The sequence below is a fragment of the Typopeltis vanoorti genome, chromosome 24, assembly GCF_054136105.1.
Source record: "Typopeltis vanoorti isolate ZY-2024b chromosome 24, IOZ_Tvanoo_1.0, whole genome shotgun sequence".
In the NCBI taxonomy this organism is placed as follows: Eukaryota; Metazoa; Arthropoda; class Arachnida; order Uropygi; family Thelyphonidae; genus Typopeltis; species Typopeltis vanoorti.
Window position 1 is genome coordinate 40,295,735 of NC_143572.1, and position 20,688 is coordinate 40,316,422.

Below are 20,688 nucleotides of genomic sequence, written 5' to 3' on the forward strand. Positions count from 1 at the left end.
TGACATTTGCCTACTGGATGCGTGAACATGTGATAGAAGTGATTCTTTGAAGTTTTAAACAATACTAGTACGGATTCATAGAACTTAGCGTTGTTAAGTGCTACTTGAGTGCAATTACTTTTCAAAACTTTCAGTGCTATAATACTGATTTGTTATCTCTTAAAATTTACCTATTATAAAATGAGCAAACAAAGAACATTATCTGATTACCTGAATCAAATAAATTTCCTAAAGTTTTTACAGTAATATTTAAGTAAAGTTGATTTCTGTTTGCGGATTTTTTCTTTTTTTTTTTTTGTAATCATTATAATCAGTAAGTAAAACCACTAATTTTTTATTTTATTTTTTTTTTAAAGTTTAATTTTTATTATGTTACTACAAACTAGGGGGCTATGAAAATATTTTAGGATGCTTAGGGGGCCGTGACTACTAAAAGGTTAAGAACCACTGGCCTAAGCTTTACAAAACAACTAAAGAGATAGGCTATACATTATGGGATACCTAAGGCAGCTAGTAAAGTTGAGCTGTTCTCATTATTAATGTAATTGGCTATATAGTTATTTGCATGATGTGAAGATACTTCACATGCAACATATTCTTTTTTTACTTATTCTGGGATAAAATATGGATGAAATCAAGAATATATAGTCTTCTCAAGTATAATATTAAATCGCATCCATAGTGCATTTGTAAAAATGACCAGACCCTTCAGCTAGAAAAGACCTGGATTTCATCACAAAACATCTGTATATGGGCTTTTTCTGTTGTAGATGAGTTAGTGAGTCTCATATGGAGGTAGCAGGATTTTTTTCCTCCAGAAAGGTTTTCTTTCCACAAACTAGCCAGCGAACATATACACACTCATTTAAGACAGAATTGCTGTATATGATACTATAGTACAGATGATGGATTATGTAATAACCTCCCATGATGAATCCTGTGTATGCAATTCATAAATAGTATCTAATTATGTCTATAATAAGGATGTTATGTACATATCTTCCATACTAGAAGATATTCATAGGTGTAAGATTAATGAGGGATTTCTTGAGATGAAACACGAAGAGTTTGCCCAATTGCAGCCTTCTCTTTCAGCTTATTGGAAAAATAATTGTTTATGTATGCATTCCTATAGTATATAATATACATTAGATATAAGCATTAGCTATTTTGTTATGCAAGCATACAAAAAAAGTCTTGACAAAGTCCAATAGGCACAGTACTACTATAAAAGAAATTCACTGTAGCAAAGTATGCACTATAAGAAACTTTCCGTAGTCCCCAAAATGTTTGCTTTAGTGATTGTCAACTATTTCTATATATTTGTATGTACACATATATGTAGATAAGTGTTTATAATTGTTTGTACATGATTGTATTTACCCAGATGATGTGTAATGAATATTACATGGTTAGGTATGTATTTTGTGTGTGTGTGTTTTACACTTCCTCTGGTGTTCAATCTCCATTAAAGAGTTATGACATGGTTGTTACCCCTTTTTTCTTTACTGACTGCAAATTCAAGATGTCACAGAAATAGAACATTCATCTCCTTTTACTGAGTTTTGCAATCTACAATTAATTCGCTTCATTTCATTGCTGCTCTCTTTTTTTTTTAGCTTTTCCTAATCTCTCTTTCCCCATATCCTCTTCTTTTCAACCATTTTCCATTAACTGTCAAACAGTAATGGAATACCAATAATAAGTATTCTTCTGCATCACTTGAAATCACAACCAGATGAGTGTCCTTTCATTTATCATTATTTTCTGGTGTACTACTCAAGGGTTGTACCAATTTCATCAGATGTAGCCTTGGTAATGTTCAGTTATGACTATGTGAAAAAGATGAGACATAAGTAGCAAACATAATATGAATAATACAAATAAAAATTACTTATGTAGAAAATAATTTTTAATGACTACAAAAATTTTGGAGCGGAAGATTTTATGACTAGTGGCTTCACATCATTTGCCTTAGTATCCTATAATGCCAAGCAGACTTCCTTTTAGACTATGCATTATGGGAATGGCCACTACCTAGACTGGTTTTGACCAGTGTAGTTGTAGAAAAAACTGATAGTTCTAGAAAGTTTTTTCACTTGGTTACAAAGTAAATTTTACTTGCCAAGAAATTATATTCTTTCTACAACTGTCTCTGATCCAGAGTGTTTAAATAATAAGTTGACACCTTTTTTTTTGCTATTGCATGTAGGTAATATATGACTTCTGCATTAATTCAACCTTTCTGGGTCTGGCCCCCACTCATGATACCCCAATAAAGGTTGAAACCTGTCTGGGTAGTGGTCCTTCCCATAATTCATAGTGGTACACATATAGGAAAGGAATATATAGGATTATAGAATACTAAGACAACTGATATGAAGTCAGCATGTTGCCTTTATATATATATATATATATAAGTAGCCTATTCATGAAGATACTTCACATACAAACTTTGTTTGTATGATTAAACAAGAATATAATTTCACAGCAAGTATAATTTCATTTGTAACCAAGTGAAAAAAATTCTACTACAGTTAGTTCCATCCAAAGCATAAACATTAGTATTCTGCTAAAGGAAATTCACTATATCAAATCTCCCACTACAAGAAACTGTTGCTCTTCTCCCTAAGAGTTTGCTATAGTGAAATTTGACTGCATCTCACTATTTAAGTATTTTAGTTCTGATCTACCTGCTTTCAACATTTCAGATTTGTAATGACATTTTCTGCCCTGCTATTGAAACATAATTATGACTGTGTTTCTTTTGATATTTTTTGTCACAGTTCTGTTGCTGGCCATTTAATGCCTTCATACCAGACTGTGTATGTTGCACACACAGTCTGGATGAAATGGTGGCAGCTTGCTTGACCTCTCACTTGATCTTTCTGCATTAAGCAAGCTCATTTTATGCAAATTTAGAACATTTCTGGGATGTTGGTTTCAATATTTTTTTTAGAAAGTTCAAAAACCTTTTGTTTTCATGAAAAATCTTAATATGTGACATGGATATAGTCAATTGATTTTTGTGCCAGTTGAGGATATTTATTTACATGACAAGCCTGTGATTTTATAATTATATCTTCATCTTCAAATTCAGTTAGGAGAGTACAGGTAATCATTGCAACAATTATATATATATATATATATATATATATATATATATATATATATATATATATATATAAATTTTATTTATTTATGTTTTTTTTTTGAATGTTAGTGTTAAACAGTTTACTATTGACATTTAGCATGTTCTTACCTTTCCCTTCAGTATGGCCATTGAAAACATTATGTACAAAAACACACATTATCATGCTTTATTTTTTTAAATAATCAAATTTTAAAATCCAAATTTCTCTGTTATGACGTTTCACTTTTTTTTAATGAAAGTCTTGCATAAAGCTCTGTGCTTTTTACTGTAGATGATTTCCAAAAATAGAATGAGAATTTTTTTTTTAGATGACTTGGAAATAAAATCTCAAATTACATGTTTTACATAATGTGTCTTTGATGAATGCATACTTGATTTATGCCACATCTAGGCATATTTCATCAAACATACTTGGTCAGATGGATTTACTCCTCCTTATACTATGCAACAAATATGTACAACCACTGTTCATTATTGTCTATTTTTTATGTAATGAATCTTTCTTGATATGTGTTTTCTGCTCAACATTTATTACAACCTTGAGGTTGTAATAAACGTACATGATTCATGGTAATATGTTGTAGGCTCATGTGTAATTTATCCCATCCTGTAAAAGATTATTTTACAACTCGCATACAGAAATCATACAAATTCATTTGCTTTTATGTATTGAAACTCTCTCTCTCTCTCTGTATAATTTCTTTTTCTCCTTAAACTCGCCATTCATGCATGCATGAATGGTGAGTTTAAGGCAGAAGTCGAAAACCTGTAACACATTATTACTATGTGTGAATGAAGAGTTAAATAAGAGAACTCTGTTCTGAAAGACTAAACATGGTTTCTTTGTGCTGCTTCTTGTCTCCATGGAGTAAGGCATGTGATATTGCACAACTTGATGAAAATCATCTACCACCTAAAGACACCTGAGTATTCATACCACAGTTGAATTCATCAGTGGTCCTTACCAACAAAATGAATCTTTCAGGTCTTACCCACTTAGCCTCAAGCTAGTAACTGTCTACATAAACTTTGATTAATGTTAATAAAAAAAATTGAATATAATTTTAGTTTGTTTAGTTCAGAGTCGAAACTATTAATTTATATTTTCTGACCTTTGATTAAACAGAAACAGATTAAACAGTATTGTATGATATAAAACTAATAATAAAGTCTGATGTTCTTTTAAATCCTCAGTTTGATTAATATATGTTTTAGTATTAGTATACTGATACAAATACTTAATGCATTGGAAAGCATGTAAATATTAACTCATCATTTTCTTTTTCTTTTAGAGTATTGCTGAAGGTTTGGCTCTTGGAACTAGTCAGCTGAATATTACTGGATCAGGAAGGATAGAAAATTCAGATTGCGAAGTAACACAGACCGAAAATGTAGAGAATAATGTTTCGACTATACCATTTTCTGGTGAAGAAGCTTCTGTAGATAATGACTCTCAGCATCTTCCTTCCTTATCAGAATCTGTCTCTACATTGAAACCAAGAACGTTGAACTGTGAGTAATTTGTAATATTACTATATTATAAAGAAAAATTATTGAGTTTTATCTCTACCAGATTCTTTAATAGAGCATGTAACTTTTTTTTGTACTGGCATGTATAACTGAGTTGTTGAATGTGATTGGAGTTAAATGTAAAGTGTAATTGTGGTGAGTTGAATGCAGTTTGTATTAATTAACCCAGTATGTATTTTAATGAAGAATTTTATTTTAATTCAGATTCACCCGCAGATCTTCATGGAATGTGGTACCCTACTGTAAGAAGAACATTAGTTTGCCTTTCTAAACTTTATCGCTGTCTTGATGTAAGTAGTAAAGAAATGTAAGAGAGAGAAAGAGTGAATCATGATTAACTTTTTATTTTTTTTATGATTGCCTTTCAGATGTAAATAATAAAGCAGTGAAAACTACTCAGAATGAAAGAAAAATCTAAAAATAAATAAGTGTATCAGTAAACAAAAAAATAAAAGGATCATTATTTAAGGAAGAAAAAAATTTGAAAAATAAAAAATTTTTGTTTTTTAAATTTGTCCTACTGAATAAATCCTGTATTTCTTTAAGTATTTATGGAGTACCCAAAATTCACAAAGTTTTTTTTTTTTTGTTGCAACCCATTATAGATGCCAAACATTCTTAATGTACAACATTCCAAAACATTTAGCTAAGCTTTTAATGCATCTAGATAAAACATTTTACATAATACAACCACAAAATATTTCATTGGGGTGCTTAAGAGTCAAAGCTATATAACTGAGAGGAGACCTCTACATAGCCTTTAAAGGAATGCGGAGAACCAACCAGGGCTTCTGACCTAATGTCCATTCCTCACCTTTTCATGGGGCACCCTGTTAGGTATCTACCTGGATACTGAACGAACAAGGATGGACTGGAAATTTGGGATTTAGCCGACTAAATTGTATTCTTATTGGCTTAAACCAAAATACAAAATGATGGTACAACATGACAAAATTTCATGCCTGCTGGGGCGTAACCTGGTTAAACAAGCCCCCCCCCGTTGTCTTCGCCAGGAAACCAGGGTGAACAGCAAAAAGTCAGCTACTGGAACAAATCTGAAAACACCCTAACTCAACATCACCAGACTTAAAGATTGGTACTTTCAACATAAGAAGCTTGAATGGCAAAGAAATGGAGCTAGCTGAAGAATTATATAAGTACCAGATCGACATAATAGGGGTGACTGAAACAAACAAAAAAAAAGACAAAAATTGGTGAGATCTTTCTATGCAATAAATACAAAATGTTATATTCAGGCAATGATAATCAAGGAAAAACAGGAGTATCCATAGTATTCAACATTAAATACGAGGCTAATCTTCTTGAATGGCAGTCAGTCTCAAGTAGAGTGATGTGGGCAAATATCAGAATGGGGAACTGGACAATGAGACTTATTTGTGCCTATGCTTCCACAGAAGGTTCTACTAAGGTAGAAGTGAGAAATTTTTTCATGCTTTAGAGAAAGCAACTGACACAATGAAAAATGAAAAGTTGGTCCTTGTTGGGGATCTAAATAGCAGAGTAGGAAATGATTGTCAGACATACAAAAATATTTTGGGAAAATTTGGAGAAAACTGCAAAGCTAATAATAATGGCAAATATTTGTGGGATTTCTGCTCAGGACATGGACTGGTTATTACTAACACCAGATTGCAGTTTTTCTCAAATTAGACTGATGATTGTCAATCATTTAAATGTATCGTCATTTAAATTCAAGAGTTATTTCCCTTCAGTTGAGATACAAATTTTTTTTTTTTAAAACAATTCAGTTTCATTAGCAAACAAATATCCTATCTGTGAAGAGATATTGGCAGATCTCTCTCTCAGATGTTAACAATAACAAAAGAAAAAGTGAATCAAATTATAATTTAAAAGAAATAAAATAATATTTCACACCAGATGCTGATGAAATATGCTATTATGCGGTTGGTGAATTGGTTGAGACGGAGAGTTGTTAGAGTAGGTGCCTCCCTCAATGAGTCTTTGGAGGTGTTACATAATAATAATATCCCATCCCATTAGGGTTTTATAATTCATTATGATATTTATGATTAATATATTATGTTGATTAAACTATAATTGTTATAATGTTTAATGTAAATATGCTAAAATAATTAATTTTAGTTTTCATTGTCTCAAAAAGATTGGAGTTAGAAAAACTTTTAAATTATTCACTCACATTTTAATTTGTTAATTCATCTTTTGTTATTATCGATATCAGTAGTTTCTACATCATACACATGGAGTGTGTGTTGCTCAGTGGAAATGGCGTTTGCACTGCACGGTATGAAGACTTCAGTTCAAGTCTAGTTGCTGACTAAAGGAACATTTTTTGCTGGCCTGGTTGGTCGAGTGGTTAGCGTATCTGCTCTCCAGCCAAAAGGCTGTGGGTTCAAATCCCACCGTAGGCATGGTGGATGTTTGTGATTGTCTGTGAAAATACTAGTGGTGGTGGTCAGCAGTAGATGGCTTTGGTAGATAGATGATAAAGGTAGTTGCAGTTGGTGGATTGGTAGAGACGGAGAGTTGTTAGAGTAGGTGCCTCCCTCGATGAGTTTTTTGAGGTGTTACATAATAATAATATCTACAGACTTTTGCTTTCATAATCTGATTGGGAATGCATTGAAAATGAGTTACTAGTTGTGGATATCATTTGCACTAGCTGTTGTTATTGTTACAGATCTGCAGGAAAAAAAATACAAATTTAATATTTGTTTAAAAATAAAAAAACAAAAATTGTAGATACTAGATTGGTCTTTGGGGCCTCCGTAGCTCAGTCAGTATAGATGAAGCTCTTTCATCAGAAGGACCTGGGCTCGATTCCTGTCAGTGAGGTGAGGAACCTTTATCTGGTCTCTTTTCGACTTAACATTGCGTTAACCGGTCTCATATGGAGGCAGAGGATTTTTTCTCCCAGTAACTCAGGTTTTTCATTTCTCAAAACAGGCAAACCGGTCCCGTGAACACGCACACGGCTATAGTTATAAAATATACTATGGCAAGGAAGGAAATGGGAAACCAACTTGCTCATAATCTTTCCCTAGTATGGTAGCATATAGCTACCCCCACTAGTTCTGTGACTGAGGGAAGTGGATAGGATAGGATAGATTGGTCTTCAGTGTTTAGGAATTTATAGAACAAGAAACATTACTTTCTGAGTTTACTTATGTATCACCAGAACTATGCCATGTTACTATTTTTTTATTGTATTTAATGATAAAAAATAAGTAATACATATAATGATAGAAAATTATTTTTTTGCAAATAGTATTGTTTATTTATTTTTAAATATTGATATCAAAATATTAAGCAAATAATATATGCCGTCTTATTCATTATTTGAAATACAATATCTCTTTCAGAGTTCTATCTTTCAAGGCTTATCGCAAGAAGTGTTATCTGTATGCATACAATCTCTGATATCTGCTACTAATTCTATTTGTAAGAAAAAGGTAAGGAAATCGCTTCATATTATGAACATTTTCATATAATAAAAGCTGGGTGCATGTGTTTTGAACTTCAAACTCAAAGAAAACAAATTTTTCTTTCTCTTCCTTCTGCTGCTGTCTTTTGAAACAGTTCTCTTTTACATATTTCTTAAAGAATGATCTGAAAGTCTTCAAATCCAATGCTAAAAGTTTCCTCTTTCTCCTCAGCTTTCTGTCCATAGTATTATAATATATTATTATACATAATATATGTAAGTATTATTATGTATTATAGGTTAAACAACCTCTCATGTTTGGGATTACTACTAAAAAGTATATTTTTAAATACTTAGTGTTAATTAGTAATTTTTATATGATGGTGGGATTTATTTAGTTTGATTGGTTTTCAGAATTTATTATATTTTTTAAGTTGAGCAGATATTATTCTGCAACATATTAAATTTACTACTTCAGATCAATAAAACATTTATAATGAAATACCCGCTTTAATCTTTCGTACATCTCAGAAGAGCGCAAAAAGGGCGATGTGGTTAGTAGTGTATCGTTAATTTTTCTTTTACAGGTCCTTTTCCCAGGCCTATGTATTTTGGTGTTTCAATATGCTACATGCATGAAAACTGAGTTTTTTGTTCTTATATTTTATTAACAGTGTTTATACACATATAAAATGAAATTATCAAATTATATTACACTTCTACTCATTCACACGCGCATTATAAAAACCTTAAAGCATTAGGTCTTCTAGCATACAATAAAAGATATCTTAGTCAGAGACTCAAACATTCACAAAAAAAATAGCAAATATTTCTCTAGAGAATGAAACAAAGTTCTTACCAATGCTCAAGTTCACTAAGGGAAGCAGCAACAACAAATTTTTTTACACACATAATCACTCAGGAAAATTGCAACTCATGCCTGTGTATTTAGCACATGACTGTTCAGTTTAAACTTAAAACAAGTTTTAACTGAATATGCATTACTTGATAACTGTCAATTCCACACAATGAATAGCTTTTCATCTAATCTTTACTCAAAGAACCAAAAATCATAACAGTGAAGATATATAAACTTCTCAGTAGGAACTTAAACAAATAAGGAATCCACAAAATGCCATTCATTCCTTATTTTTTTAAGGAGAATTATTATATTTCAAACTATCCCTTATATTCTTCCATCTGTTCCTTTTTTTTTTTTTAATGTCTCCTCTCTTTCTCTCCCCCCTCCCTTCCTCCCTCTTGTGTCCATTAGCATATGCTGTATTCCCTCAGATGTGATTGAAATCTTAAGAGAAAGTAGTTGGAAATAAAAGGAAGAGATGGACTCCTTGGTACTCAAAGGAAGTTAGAAAAGAAAGAAGTTTTTCTGTCATATCTAATGATATAAGTTAAATCTAATGACAAAATGGTATGTCAGATACAAAAGCTTAATAAAATAAGAATTCTGTGAATACTATTCAGAACAGCCAGAAGCAAATCGATAGATTAATTAGAAACCAAAGAACTGAATTATCTGAGTATATAAACCTATACTCAATTGACTCAGTATTAAGGGTATATACTGTTTTTTAATGTTACTCCCACCCACGAAAGGTTATTTACAAACCTATAGTACATTTTGTACCAAGGATGTGCTAAGGATTTTTTTTTCCTCTTTTTATCAATTTTATATATATATATATATTTTTTTGTATTTTAAAATTTATTTTTTACATATAAAATGTAGTTGCAGTCAGTTGGTGGAGACAGAGTTGTAGAGCAGGTGCCCTCCCTCGATGAGTCTTCGAACTTCCTGGAGGTGTCAAAATTTTTAAGAAAGAGAGAAAACAGATCCAAATATTATAGAGGGATCAATCAACACATACCAGCCACTTAATTAGAAACCTTAATAGATTTAAAAAAAAAAAAAATGGAATGTTACATTCTATTGATTTTTCTATTAGTTTATTCAAATATTGCATCTGTGCAAGTTCTTTTAGATCTAAAATGTTGTTCATAATTTAATATCAAAACTATATTTATAATTTCTTGAATAAGCTTTGTAGAGATTTTCAAGGTGGATACCAGCCACCGAATTAGAAACCTTTATGCAGATGTACGCAAACGTCACTTATGCAATATATGCATATTACTTCGTCACATGTGTTACCACATGTTCTAGGCAACTATTTTAAGAGGGCTGCTGGTCAGCAGTCGTCAATAGTTGATCACGATGGGAATAACAGATCTTTTGAAGTTGGATAAATAGCTTGTTATAGGTGCCTGTCTGGCTGAAGCTACAATTATGAAAACAGCAGAGCTGTCTGGTTTCAAAAAAAGGTTAAAGATCTGGGTGTTTAATTAGTGGGAAAATAACCCACATTGCTTGTCTAACAAGCGTAACTGTGGTCCTTAGACTGTCTGCAGGAACAAAGTCACCGTCATCTGAATGCTTGTATGGACAAACAGAACCTCCTGTGTGCAGCAATTTACTGAAGCATTTAATAAAGGCTGTTCTTCCCAACCTATATCTCACCAAACTATGTGCAGGGAATTGAAAGGGATCTGTATTAGCAGTTACATGCCTATATGGAAACCACTTATTTCTGTAAAAGTTTCTAATTCAATGGCTGGTATCTAACTTGAAAATTACTACAAAACTTATTCAAGAAATTATAAATGAATCTTTGATATTAAATGATCTAAAAGAGCTTGCATAGATGCAATATTTGAATAAACTAATAGAAAAATTAATAGTATGTAACATTCCAGTTTTTATCTGTTTTACACATTTACATAAAGCATTTGACAGCATAAAATTACAAGTTATTTTAAATATCAGTAGTAACAAGAAAAATAGAAACAAAGATGTTATGCTTTTCAAAGATACGAGGGTGGTCTGAAAAGTTCTCAGCCTCTACCATAGATGGCAACACTATTGGCAAGATTATTTTTTCTAAGTTGGTACATGTCATATGCATCCATGTGAAATTGCAAGTCATTCTATTAAGTAATTTGTTTTATACAGCTGTCTGAAGCAAAAGTGTTGTCTATATTCCTTGAAATGGATAAAATTGAGAATCATGCAGTTATAAAATTTTTTGTAAAAGAAGGTTTAACGCCAAAAGAAATTCATTCAAAGTTCATAAAAGTTTATGGGCACTCTTCTCCTTTGTTTTTGACAATTAAGAAATGGGCTGCCGAGTTTAAACATGGCTGTACCAGCCTTCAAGAAGATCCACATGAAGGACGTCCAAAAAGTATAACAACACCAGAAATCATTGATCAAGTGCACGATATGGTATTTGATGACTGGCAAGTCAAAGTGTGTGAAATTGCTGAGACTATAGGCATTTCAAAAGAATATGTAGGATATATTTTGCATGAAGAATTGCAAATAAAAAAGCTTTATGCAAGATGGGTGCCATGCTTGCTCACAGCAGATCAAAAAACGCACTCGCATGAAATCTCTGAACAGTGCTTGGAGCGTTTTAACAAGAATAAAACTGATTTTGTGCATCAATTTATTACTATGGATGAGACTTGGATTCACCATTACACACCAGAATCCAAACAGACAGCAGTCAAAACAGTGGACAGAAGCCAGTTTTTCAGCACCAAAGATGACAAAGTCAGTTCCATCAGCAGGAAAGGTCATGGCATCGGTGTTTTGGGATACTAAAGGCATTTTGTTTATTAATTATCTTGAAAAGAGTAAAACAATAACCAGGGAATATTATTCCAATCTTTTAACCAGACTAGATGAAAAAATTCCTGAGAAAAGACCTAGTTTGCAGAAGAAAAAAAAACATCTTTCATCAGGATAATGTGCCTGCCCACAAAGGTGTTTTGGCAATGAGAAAATTAAGGGATCTGCACTATGAATTGTTGGAACATCCACCGTATTCCCCAGATTTGGATCCCCTCTGACTTTTATCTCTTCCCAAAACTAAAAATCTTCCTTGCTGGTCAGCATTTTTCTTTGAATCAAAAGGTGATTGCAGCTGTAGAGGGGTATTTTGCAGATCTTACTGAGAACCACTATAGGGACTATAATGACACTGGAGCAAATAAATTCACTGGAATAAATGTATTAGTCTTAAGGGAGATTATGTTGAAAAATAAAAATAAAAATAATTTTGAAATTATAAATTCGTTTTTTCATTGTTAGTTCAAGACCACCCTTGCATTTATATAATAAGTGTGTAATAAGATACTGACATAATGAAACAAAAGAAATTGGGATGAAGAGAGGAATTTAACAAGGTGATTCATTAAGCCTACTAGTGGTCAATATTTTCATGGATGAAACAGAACTAAAAGGTAGGAAGCTAAATGGAAAAAAAATTGATAATATATTAAATCTAATCTGCTATGCAGATGATATAATGGTAGCAGACACAGAAGATGATTTACAAAGAGAAGCATTCATTTCTAGCAGATTTGTCAAAAATATAATATGGAAATATCAATAGAAAACTAAAACACTTATGATTAACATGAGTGTTTTGGTTTTAGGAGTTTAAGTTCGAAATAAACATCATATAATAATAGAACAAATGATGAGTTTAAAATACTTAGGGATTCAGATTAACTCAGGAGCAATAGCAATAAAGGAATTATAAAATCATTTGCTTAAGAGGATGTGTAAACAATACAGAAAAAAAAATTAAAATATTTGTAACTAAGACAGTTACATATAAAAATATAATAAGACCAGTTTTCATCTATGTATCTGGAACAAGAGCCAAGACTGTTAAGATCAAACAGTTAAAGACACTTACAGAAATGAAAACTGTTAGGAAGATTGCAGGAAAAACAATTCAATAAGATCAGAAATGAAGAAATATACAAAACGTATGCTTTACAACCAGTAAATATGTGGATAGCAAACAGGTAAAAATAAGAATGGCAAAAGTATGTTAATAGAATACAAAAAGATAGAATAATTAGGCAAAATATGGAACCCTAGTATTAGAAAACCAGATAGAAGACTGCAGAAGTGATGGGAGGATGGACATCACAACTCTTCTAAGACCTAGGGCAGAAGAAGAAGATTTATGTGAAATGACAACACTGAATGTTCTCAATGAAAAGCAAAATTTAAAAATATCTTTAGAATGGAAGTATAATTTGGCAGTTGGAATATTTTTTTAAAATTATTATTCACTTATTTGGAAAATAATACCTATATTCCTTTGCATCTCTCTCTCTCCCCTTATAAAAAGTACTTTTCATCCACCACCACCTATTCCAGTAGATGTTCAACTTTTCCTTTATGAGGCAGCATTATCGGTTCCCTGTATTAATTACCTGAATGACCTATTCTAGCATGTTGTCATGAATAGATTAATGTTGTTTATTTAGAAAATATCCTTAAGAATACTAACATCTGTTAATTGCTGCAAACCACTTTATCAAAATTCTTGATTTAATTGAAAAAGACATATAACTTCGTATAAATTGGTATCTAGAAGAATAATAATCTTATCCTTCTTCTCTGCCTCAATCCAGTAAAATCTTTCAAATGTTTTCTTAAAAATAGCATTCTCTCTCTTATTTTTCTTCATCTACATGGTCTAATATATAAGTGACCATTGTCAAAGCTTTTAAAAGCATGGAAGACAGAATACTCCAGTTTTGGAAATACTGGGTAAAGCTGTCTTGAACAATAGTGGATATAGATTTCATTATACAGTGCAAGAGCTAAGAAATTATTTGGAGTATAAAGGTGTGTGTGTGTGTGTGTGTGTGTGTTATTAAGAAGTTAGTTTTTTTAACATATTTTCATGTTGCAAAAACATTTATTGCATTAATCCTGTTCATATCTTTTATGAATAGCATTAATGCAATGCCATGCTAGTCTTTCATATTTATTTTATAGTAGTTATCATGCATTTATAGTGACACATTTATGTGTGTGTGTTCACAAATGTGTGATAAATGAATATTTATATAGTAGTAGTATATTATTTTGTTCACATCATGTATTTATAGTCTCATTTTTTTTTCCAGACACCACTAGATGGGGAGTTATTTCTAATCAAACATTTATTAATTTTAAGAGAACAGATTGCTCCATTTCAGGTGGATTTTTCTATACGAGAAACTTCATTAGATTTCAGCAGAATGAAATGTTAGTAATTCTCTTTGTGTTTCTCTCTCTATCTCTCTAATACTATCTAGCATATAAATGTGATCAAAAAAGTATCAAGACTGGATTTCTGAAAACCAAAATATGCTTTTTTTTTTTTTTAAATGCGACTCCTACCTATGAGAGGTTGAAAACCTATAGTACATTAGTACCTAGAAAGCAAAAAAAAAAAATTTTTTTTTTCAAGGCACTTAGTTTTCACTAAGCTGGTCTCACACTGCGTGATAAAATTCACTTCCCACTTAAATACATTCACAAACAACCATCCTCACAATAGGATTGCAGTCCACAGCATGTTGAGTGCAGAACTGAGATGATGCTATCCACTCAGCCAATTCAGTCCTTCAGCTTGTACGTGTACTTACAAAGGTGAGATAATCTCTTTCAACAATATACCATCTGTATGTATGCACTTATTGCGGTATTGAAATACTGCAACACTGGGAAGCATATCATGCTATTTAATGCTGTTCTCTATTTACCATCATTGCTTCATGTTTTTCAGTCGTGTCAGTATCAGATATTTTACTTTTCAAGATTCTGTCAAAATAAGAGGGAAAAAATGTCAAAGGTATGCCTGGTGAGTATGGAAGAGATTGCAATAGTGGTGTATTGTTTGTCCAAGAATTGTGGAACAAGCGATTCACTGACAACATTTCTATGTAGGAACATTGTCACGGTGAAGTTTACTTTTTGTACTTTTGGTCTGACATGTCACAAGAAATTCCTAAAATCTCTTTTTTTAAATATTTCTGGAGCATCACTCTTCTTTCATTTCTTAAGTTATACACTTTAAACACTTAATTTATTTTTATCAGATGATGGATATTCAGTATACACTTTTGTGAATGTTTCAATCTTTAAACACTGGAACTAATTAAAAACTCTTACATGACTAATTGCATCATCAAATGCTGTTTTAATTAATTTGTGTATTTCAATTGGTCTTAGAGCTATGTGGGTAACAACGAAGTTATCTTGTCAAAATAGCAGCAACACACACCACTGGACTGCTAGGAAGTATGATTTAGTTACTTAAGTCAGTCTTGATACTTTTTAATCAGACTGTATAGTCTTATGTGCTTAATATATATCTACCCTATATATATAAAATGATAAGCTTTTTATGTCATGTTTTTTGAAACGTTTTGAAACTCAGGGGCTACCCTGAGTGTTGAGTCATCAGAATTCAAGGAGAACCGGCCTACCAGTCCGGAACACAGGGGGTTGGGTGCTGTAGGCACCAGGGGTGGCATAGCCCTCCTAGTGTGCGTATATATATATATATATATATATATAGTATTTACAATTATGCATTATTAAATATTTTTTAAACTATTGGCTACTGTGTAAGTCAGCAATAGAAAGCAAGACTTGATGATTTAGAGTTTAAGGCTCAACTATAGCACAGACTAACCAGGTACACTGAGCACAAGACTGGATTCAGTGAATTCATGGTTATGGGGTGGGGCATGTTCAAGATCTTTAGGCTGCCATGCTAAAATAGTTGTCCACACTAATTGAAAATGCTATATAAGCTTGTCTAAAGAGGTGCTTTTATAAGCATCTGCGTGTTATGCAGCATTCAAATCTGCATCTTTCTGATAAACAAACTCTGGCTTTACTGGCTTCGTACCATCTGACATGCTGAGGTATGCATATGGAATTGGCATAGAGAATGACTCTCTACAGCCAAACTACAGATTATTCACCATCAGGAATTTCCAACCAAAATGAATGCTTCACTTGAATCTCAAATATTTGAATAATATCAGGTTATATTTCATATGAAATAGGACTTCAGAAATTTTTGTAGCTTTTTCTAAGTGAATTTATTCTAATAGTAATTGCTATAGACAGGATTCTGTAGCTGGATTTTTACTAGTTAGTCAAATTAAAAACATTTTTTTTTTAGAAGGGGCATATGCTATGTTTTGCTTACATCTTTTAATGCATACAAATAAACTAGCATTTGGCCTTGAGAACTAATATGTCTGTGGCAAATTTAGAAGAATGATGTGTCTTTTGGAAAGACCTGCTAAATCTTATCATAGATATGAAAAATATTTTGAAAACTTTTCTACAGAAACCAGTTAGCTTGGTGTTAGGTGTATTTTTTTTTTCTCTTAAAAACTTTTTTTAACCATCTAAACAGGTAAACTACCCATGTTGACAAGTATATTACACCCTTAACTGTTGTTGATGTTTTTATTATGTGGGCATCTTTAGGGACTCCATTAACTTATTATGAGAGGCCCGCACTTTGATATCTGCATATAGCTGATTGCAGTGATTTAAGAATGCTGCTGACAAATATAGAGCCAAATATCAATAAATTGGTAGCAGCACACCATGCTCATCCTTCTCGTTAGGATTGTTTTTAATATTACTGATCATTATTTACTATTTTATATGTGATTTTTACATATGTGCAATTTGTTTCTTTTGTTAATTTCAATAAATAGTTTTAAAATTTCAGTTCTAAGATGTCTTATTTCCAAACTTCAAAAATCTCTACTAGGTGCATCATAAAATGCAAATTTGTTTCTATATCTGTCTGTCTGTTTGTTCGCTTAAAACTCGAGAACTGCTGATCCGATTTTCTTTTATATGTATCGGGTAGAGCTGGTTAGGGCTTAGAAAACAGTTTTTTTTTGGGGGGGGGGGGTGAATAAATTTTTTTTTGGAAAAGGGGGCAGTAAGTCAAATAAGTTTGGGAACCACTGGGCTAGGTCTTTCACATGTTTGTATAACCTGAGTCTTAGCTCAGGAATGATACCACAGGAATGGAAGGAATGTGTGATAGTGCCATCGTACAGGGGGTGGTGCAAAAGCTGATGTGCCTAACTGCTGATTTATCAGTATCTCTGGTGTGTGGTAGTGAAGATCTTAGAGAAGTTGGTAAGAACTCGCATACAGAAATGGGTAGACAAACAAGCTATACTCTGCAAGGAATAGCATGGGTTTACTAAAGGAAAGTCATGTTTTAGCAATTTGCTCATATTTTATAACATTATTATGGCCAAGTTGGATAAAGGGAATGGATACGCTATGATTGTGTTGGATTTTGCTAAAGCATTTGATAGGATACCACATGAGAGGCTGTTGTATAAACTGGAGAATATGGGATTGGAATATAAACTCTTGACTTCGGTCAGTGGATGGTTGACAGATAGATATCAAAAAGTGGTATATGGCAGGTGTGAATCTGCCAGATTTAAAGTGACCAGTGGTTTACCTCAAGGTTTATTGCCATTGTTGTTCAATCTATGCATTAATGACATTAGGAAGGGTCTAACAGGAGATGTGCAATTGTTTGCTGATGATGCAAATAGGCAGGGCAATCGGGGATGCTACTGATATCCAGCACTTACAAAATGATTTGAATAGGCTAGAAATTTGGGCAAACAAAAATGGCTATCAGTTTAATGTTAGTAAGTGTAAAGTTATGAACTATGGCCTGAGATTTCCAGCAGCATATTATATTGGCAGGGTTATGCTACAAGAAACAAGATGAGATTAGGAATCTTGGCATAATGGTGGATAGGAATTTGAAGTTCAAAGGTCACATAGCAAAAGTTGCAAATACAACTTGGAAGATAATTGCAATATTGAAGCGAACCTTGACATGTAAGGATAAGGAAGTCATCTTGCTTCTTTATACAACCTTCATAAGACCACACCTGGATTGTTGTGTGCAGATTTGGTCTCCTGGGTTCCAAGGGGATAAAGAAGCTGTGGAAAGAGTGCAAAGAAGAGTTACAAAGATTATATCTACATAGATTATGAGGACAGATTGCAAGTATGTGGATTACAGACTCTGGTTAACAGGAGAAAGAGGAGATCTTCTGAATGGATGTTATAGGATATCATCTGATGAAATTTTTCATTATATGTAAGGTGGGGAGAAAACACAGGGGCATCCATGAATGTTAAGTTTGTTCACAGTCAAGAAAGGGGTAAGAGAGCTAGGTTTTTCTCTAACGAGCAGTGAGTGAGTGGATGGTTTGCTTTTTGGGATAATGAGTACATCTAGTATGAATGAATTTAGTGGAAGGTATGACAGTGGTTTGGATGATTTATAGCCTCTCTCAATGAGTCCTTAACTCCCTGGAGGTCTCAGATAATAATAATAATTAATTGCCTGACTGTTGAGCCAGCACAAAATTTTTCAACCCCTGCATGTTGTATAGATAATGTATAGAAGGATTAAATTTTTCAAGTTTCATATTAAAGTTGAAACAATTTTAAGCTTATAATATTTATCTTTAAAATATATATTTATGAATCTGCACTTCATCATCTGGTAATTTTTTATTTATTATTTTTTTTATAGCTGCTGCATATAGCTTCTTACAAAAGAAATCTTATTTGTTTTCCTTGAGTTCTAATAATTCCATTTTAGAATTTTTGCTTCAGGTAAGAAGAAATGAAAATTGACTTCTACTTTTAAACATTGCATTTGTCACTGGCATACGCAGGATTTGATTCAAGAGATCTGACCACTCCGTATGTTTACTTTGCTATAGAATTGCTATAGCACAATGATTTTTCACTGTGCTTTTGATTAATCTTGTGTTGATTTTTTTGTTAGTTAATAGCATATTTGGAAGTAATTGTGTAAAAATTAGTTATAAAAATTCAGACCTTCAGAAAAGTATATGCAGTCCCCCCCCCCCCAGGAAAAATAGATGTCTGAAAATCCTGTTTATGTTGCTGACTTAGCACATGTTCAATTATATTGTGATAAAATGTTATGAAACATTAATTTTAATATGCATTTAATTGTTTATTTAAAAAAAAATTGCCTTTGATTCCTTTACAGAGAGTAGGTGAGGCCATTTTAGCCCTGTCTAACTTTTGGAGACTAGGGGGGCGGGGCGAGTTTAATCTCCACTGGAGACCAGTTAGAGATAGCTGGCCCAAGACTGTCACTAACACTATCCAGCATCCGGTGAAGAGAGGCAACTGGCAAGTGCAACCGTTTTGTGGTCCCTCCTAACACTATATATTTATTGTGTGAGATAGTATGGGTTCTACGGTCGATTTTCTTGAGTTTACAGGATGAAAAAACCCAAGTTTCCAGGGTTAAAAGCCTGCTTGCTCAGGCCAGAGATCAAATAATTCAGGAACCCGTTGAAGAAAGGCTTAGAAAATGTTCCTCTAGTCAGTGACTGGAATTGAACCTAGGTCTTCCTTCGGTCAATCAAGTGCCATAGAGTGCAAACGCCACTTCCACTGAGCATCTGTCATCATCATCATCATCAAATTCCTGACATGTACCCTCAAATGGTGTACAGGATATGATAGTACTACATGAAAAATTTACATCATTACTAACTTCCTATCTACAATTTTCCTCCAAATCAGTCTGTTACTTGTCAAGACTCCAATATTATCAGATCTTTTATTTCTGTCGTCTAAGGAACTTTGTACCATATCAATCCACCTATATCTTGGTCTTCCTCTGGGTCGTTTTCCTGCCAACCTGGCAGAGAACACTTGATTTGCTAATCTTTCCTCACTCATTCTGTCTAAGTGACCATACCACCTAAGATTAGCTCTGCTAACACATTCCTGGATGCCGACAATGTCAAGTTCTTTCCTAATATCCTTGTTTTTAATATGATATTGTCATTGGTGCCATCTGTTCACGCCTCTAATCTTTCTCAGGACTCTCATATCTGTGGTCTCTAGTTTTGGTCAAGTGTTTTACTTCTGACCCAGCTCTCAGATCCATACGTTAAAACTGGTTTGAACACTGTCTTGTATACAGCTAATTTAATGTTCCAACTAATTTTTCTTTTATTCCATATGAATTTATTCAATTGACTGCCTACCATACCAGCTTTGTTGATTCTGTTGTCTATTTCCATATTTAATTTACCATCTTCAGTAAAAATCGTGCCTAAGTAGCTGAAATGTTTTACTTGTTCTACATGTTCCCCCGTTCACAACACAGTTGACATTTTCAACAATTCTACCTATTTTCATCGTCTTTGTCTTTTTATTGCTGCCCTTCATACCATATCTATTACAACAGCTATTCAATAGTCAGAGAATCTTGCAGACTTGTAGTGGATTTATTTAGAAGTATAACATCATCTGCATAAAGCAAAGAGCTGACATTAACATCTCGAATTCTGATATCATGTTTAATACCACTTTCCTTCATAATGTGATCCATGTAGATAATGAATAACAGAGGGGATAATGTACATCTTTGTCTCACACCAGTTTTAACATTAAACCATCTTCCTGTACATCCTTCAATTCTAACTGCTGACTTACAACTCAAATAAAGACTAAGTATTGCTTGATATAATGCCCCATTTGACACCATATAACTGTAGCGTATTGAATAGCTTCTCTCTTGGCACCTTGTTATATGCCTTTTCCAGATCGACAAAACTTCAATACAGATCT

The 20,688-nt window shown here is 32.8% G+C and overlaps 1 protein-coding gene across 2 annotated transcripts in view; it reads left to right on the plus strand.

The window, feature by feature from the left end:
* The window catches only part of Cog3 (conserved oligomeric Golgi complex subunit 3), a 195,956-nt gene that overhangs the window by 123,662 nt on the left and 51,606 nt on the right, over positions 1-20,688 (plus strand). For both annotated transcript variants that reach the window (XM_090414006.1, XM_090414005.1), the window contains exons 12-16: positions 4,447-4,666; positions 4,889-4,974; positions 8,047-8,136; positions 14,124-14,244; positions 18,599-18,681. In XM_090414006.1, the coding sequence (XP_090270132.1) occupies positions 4,447-4,666; positions 4,889-4,974; positions 8,047-8,136; positions 14,124-14,244; positions 18,599-18,681 (600 nt within the window). The remainder of the gene's footprint in view (positions 1-4,446; positions 4,667-4,888; positions 4,975-8,046; positions 8,137-14,123; positions 14,245-18,598; positions 18,682-20,688) is intronic.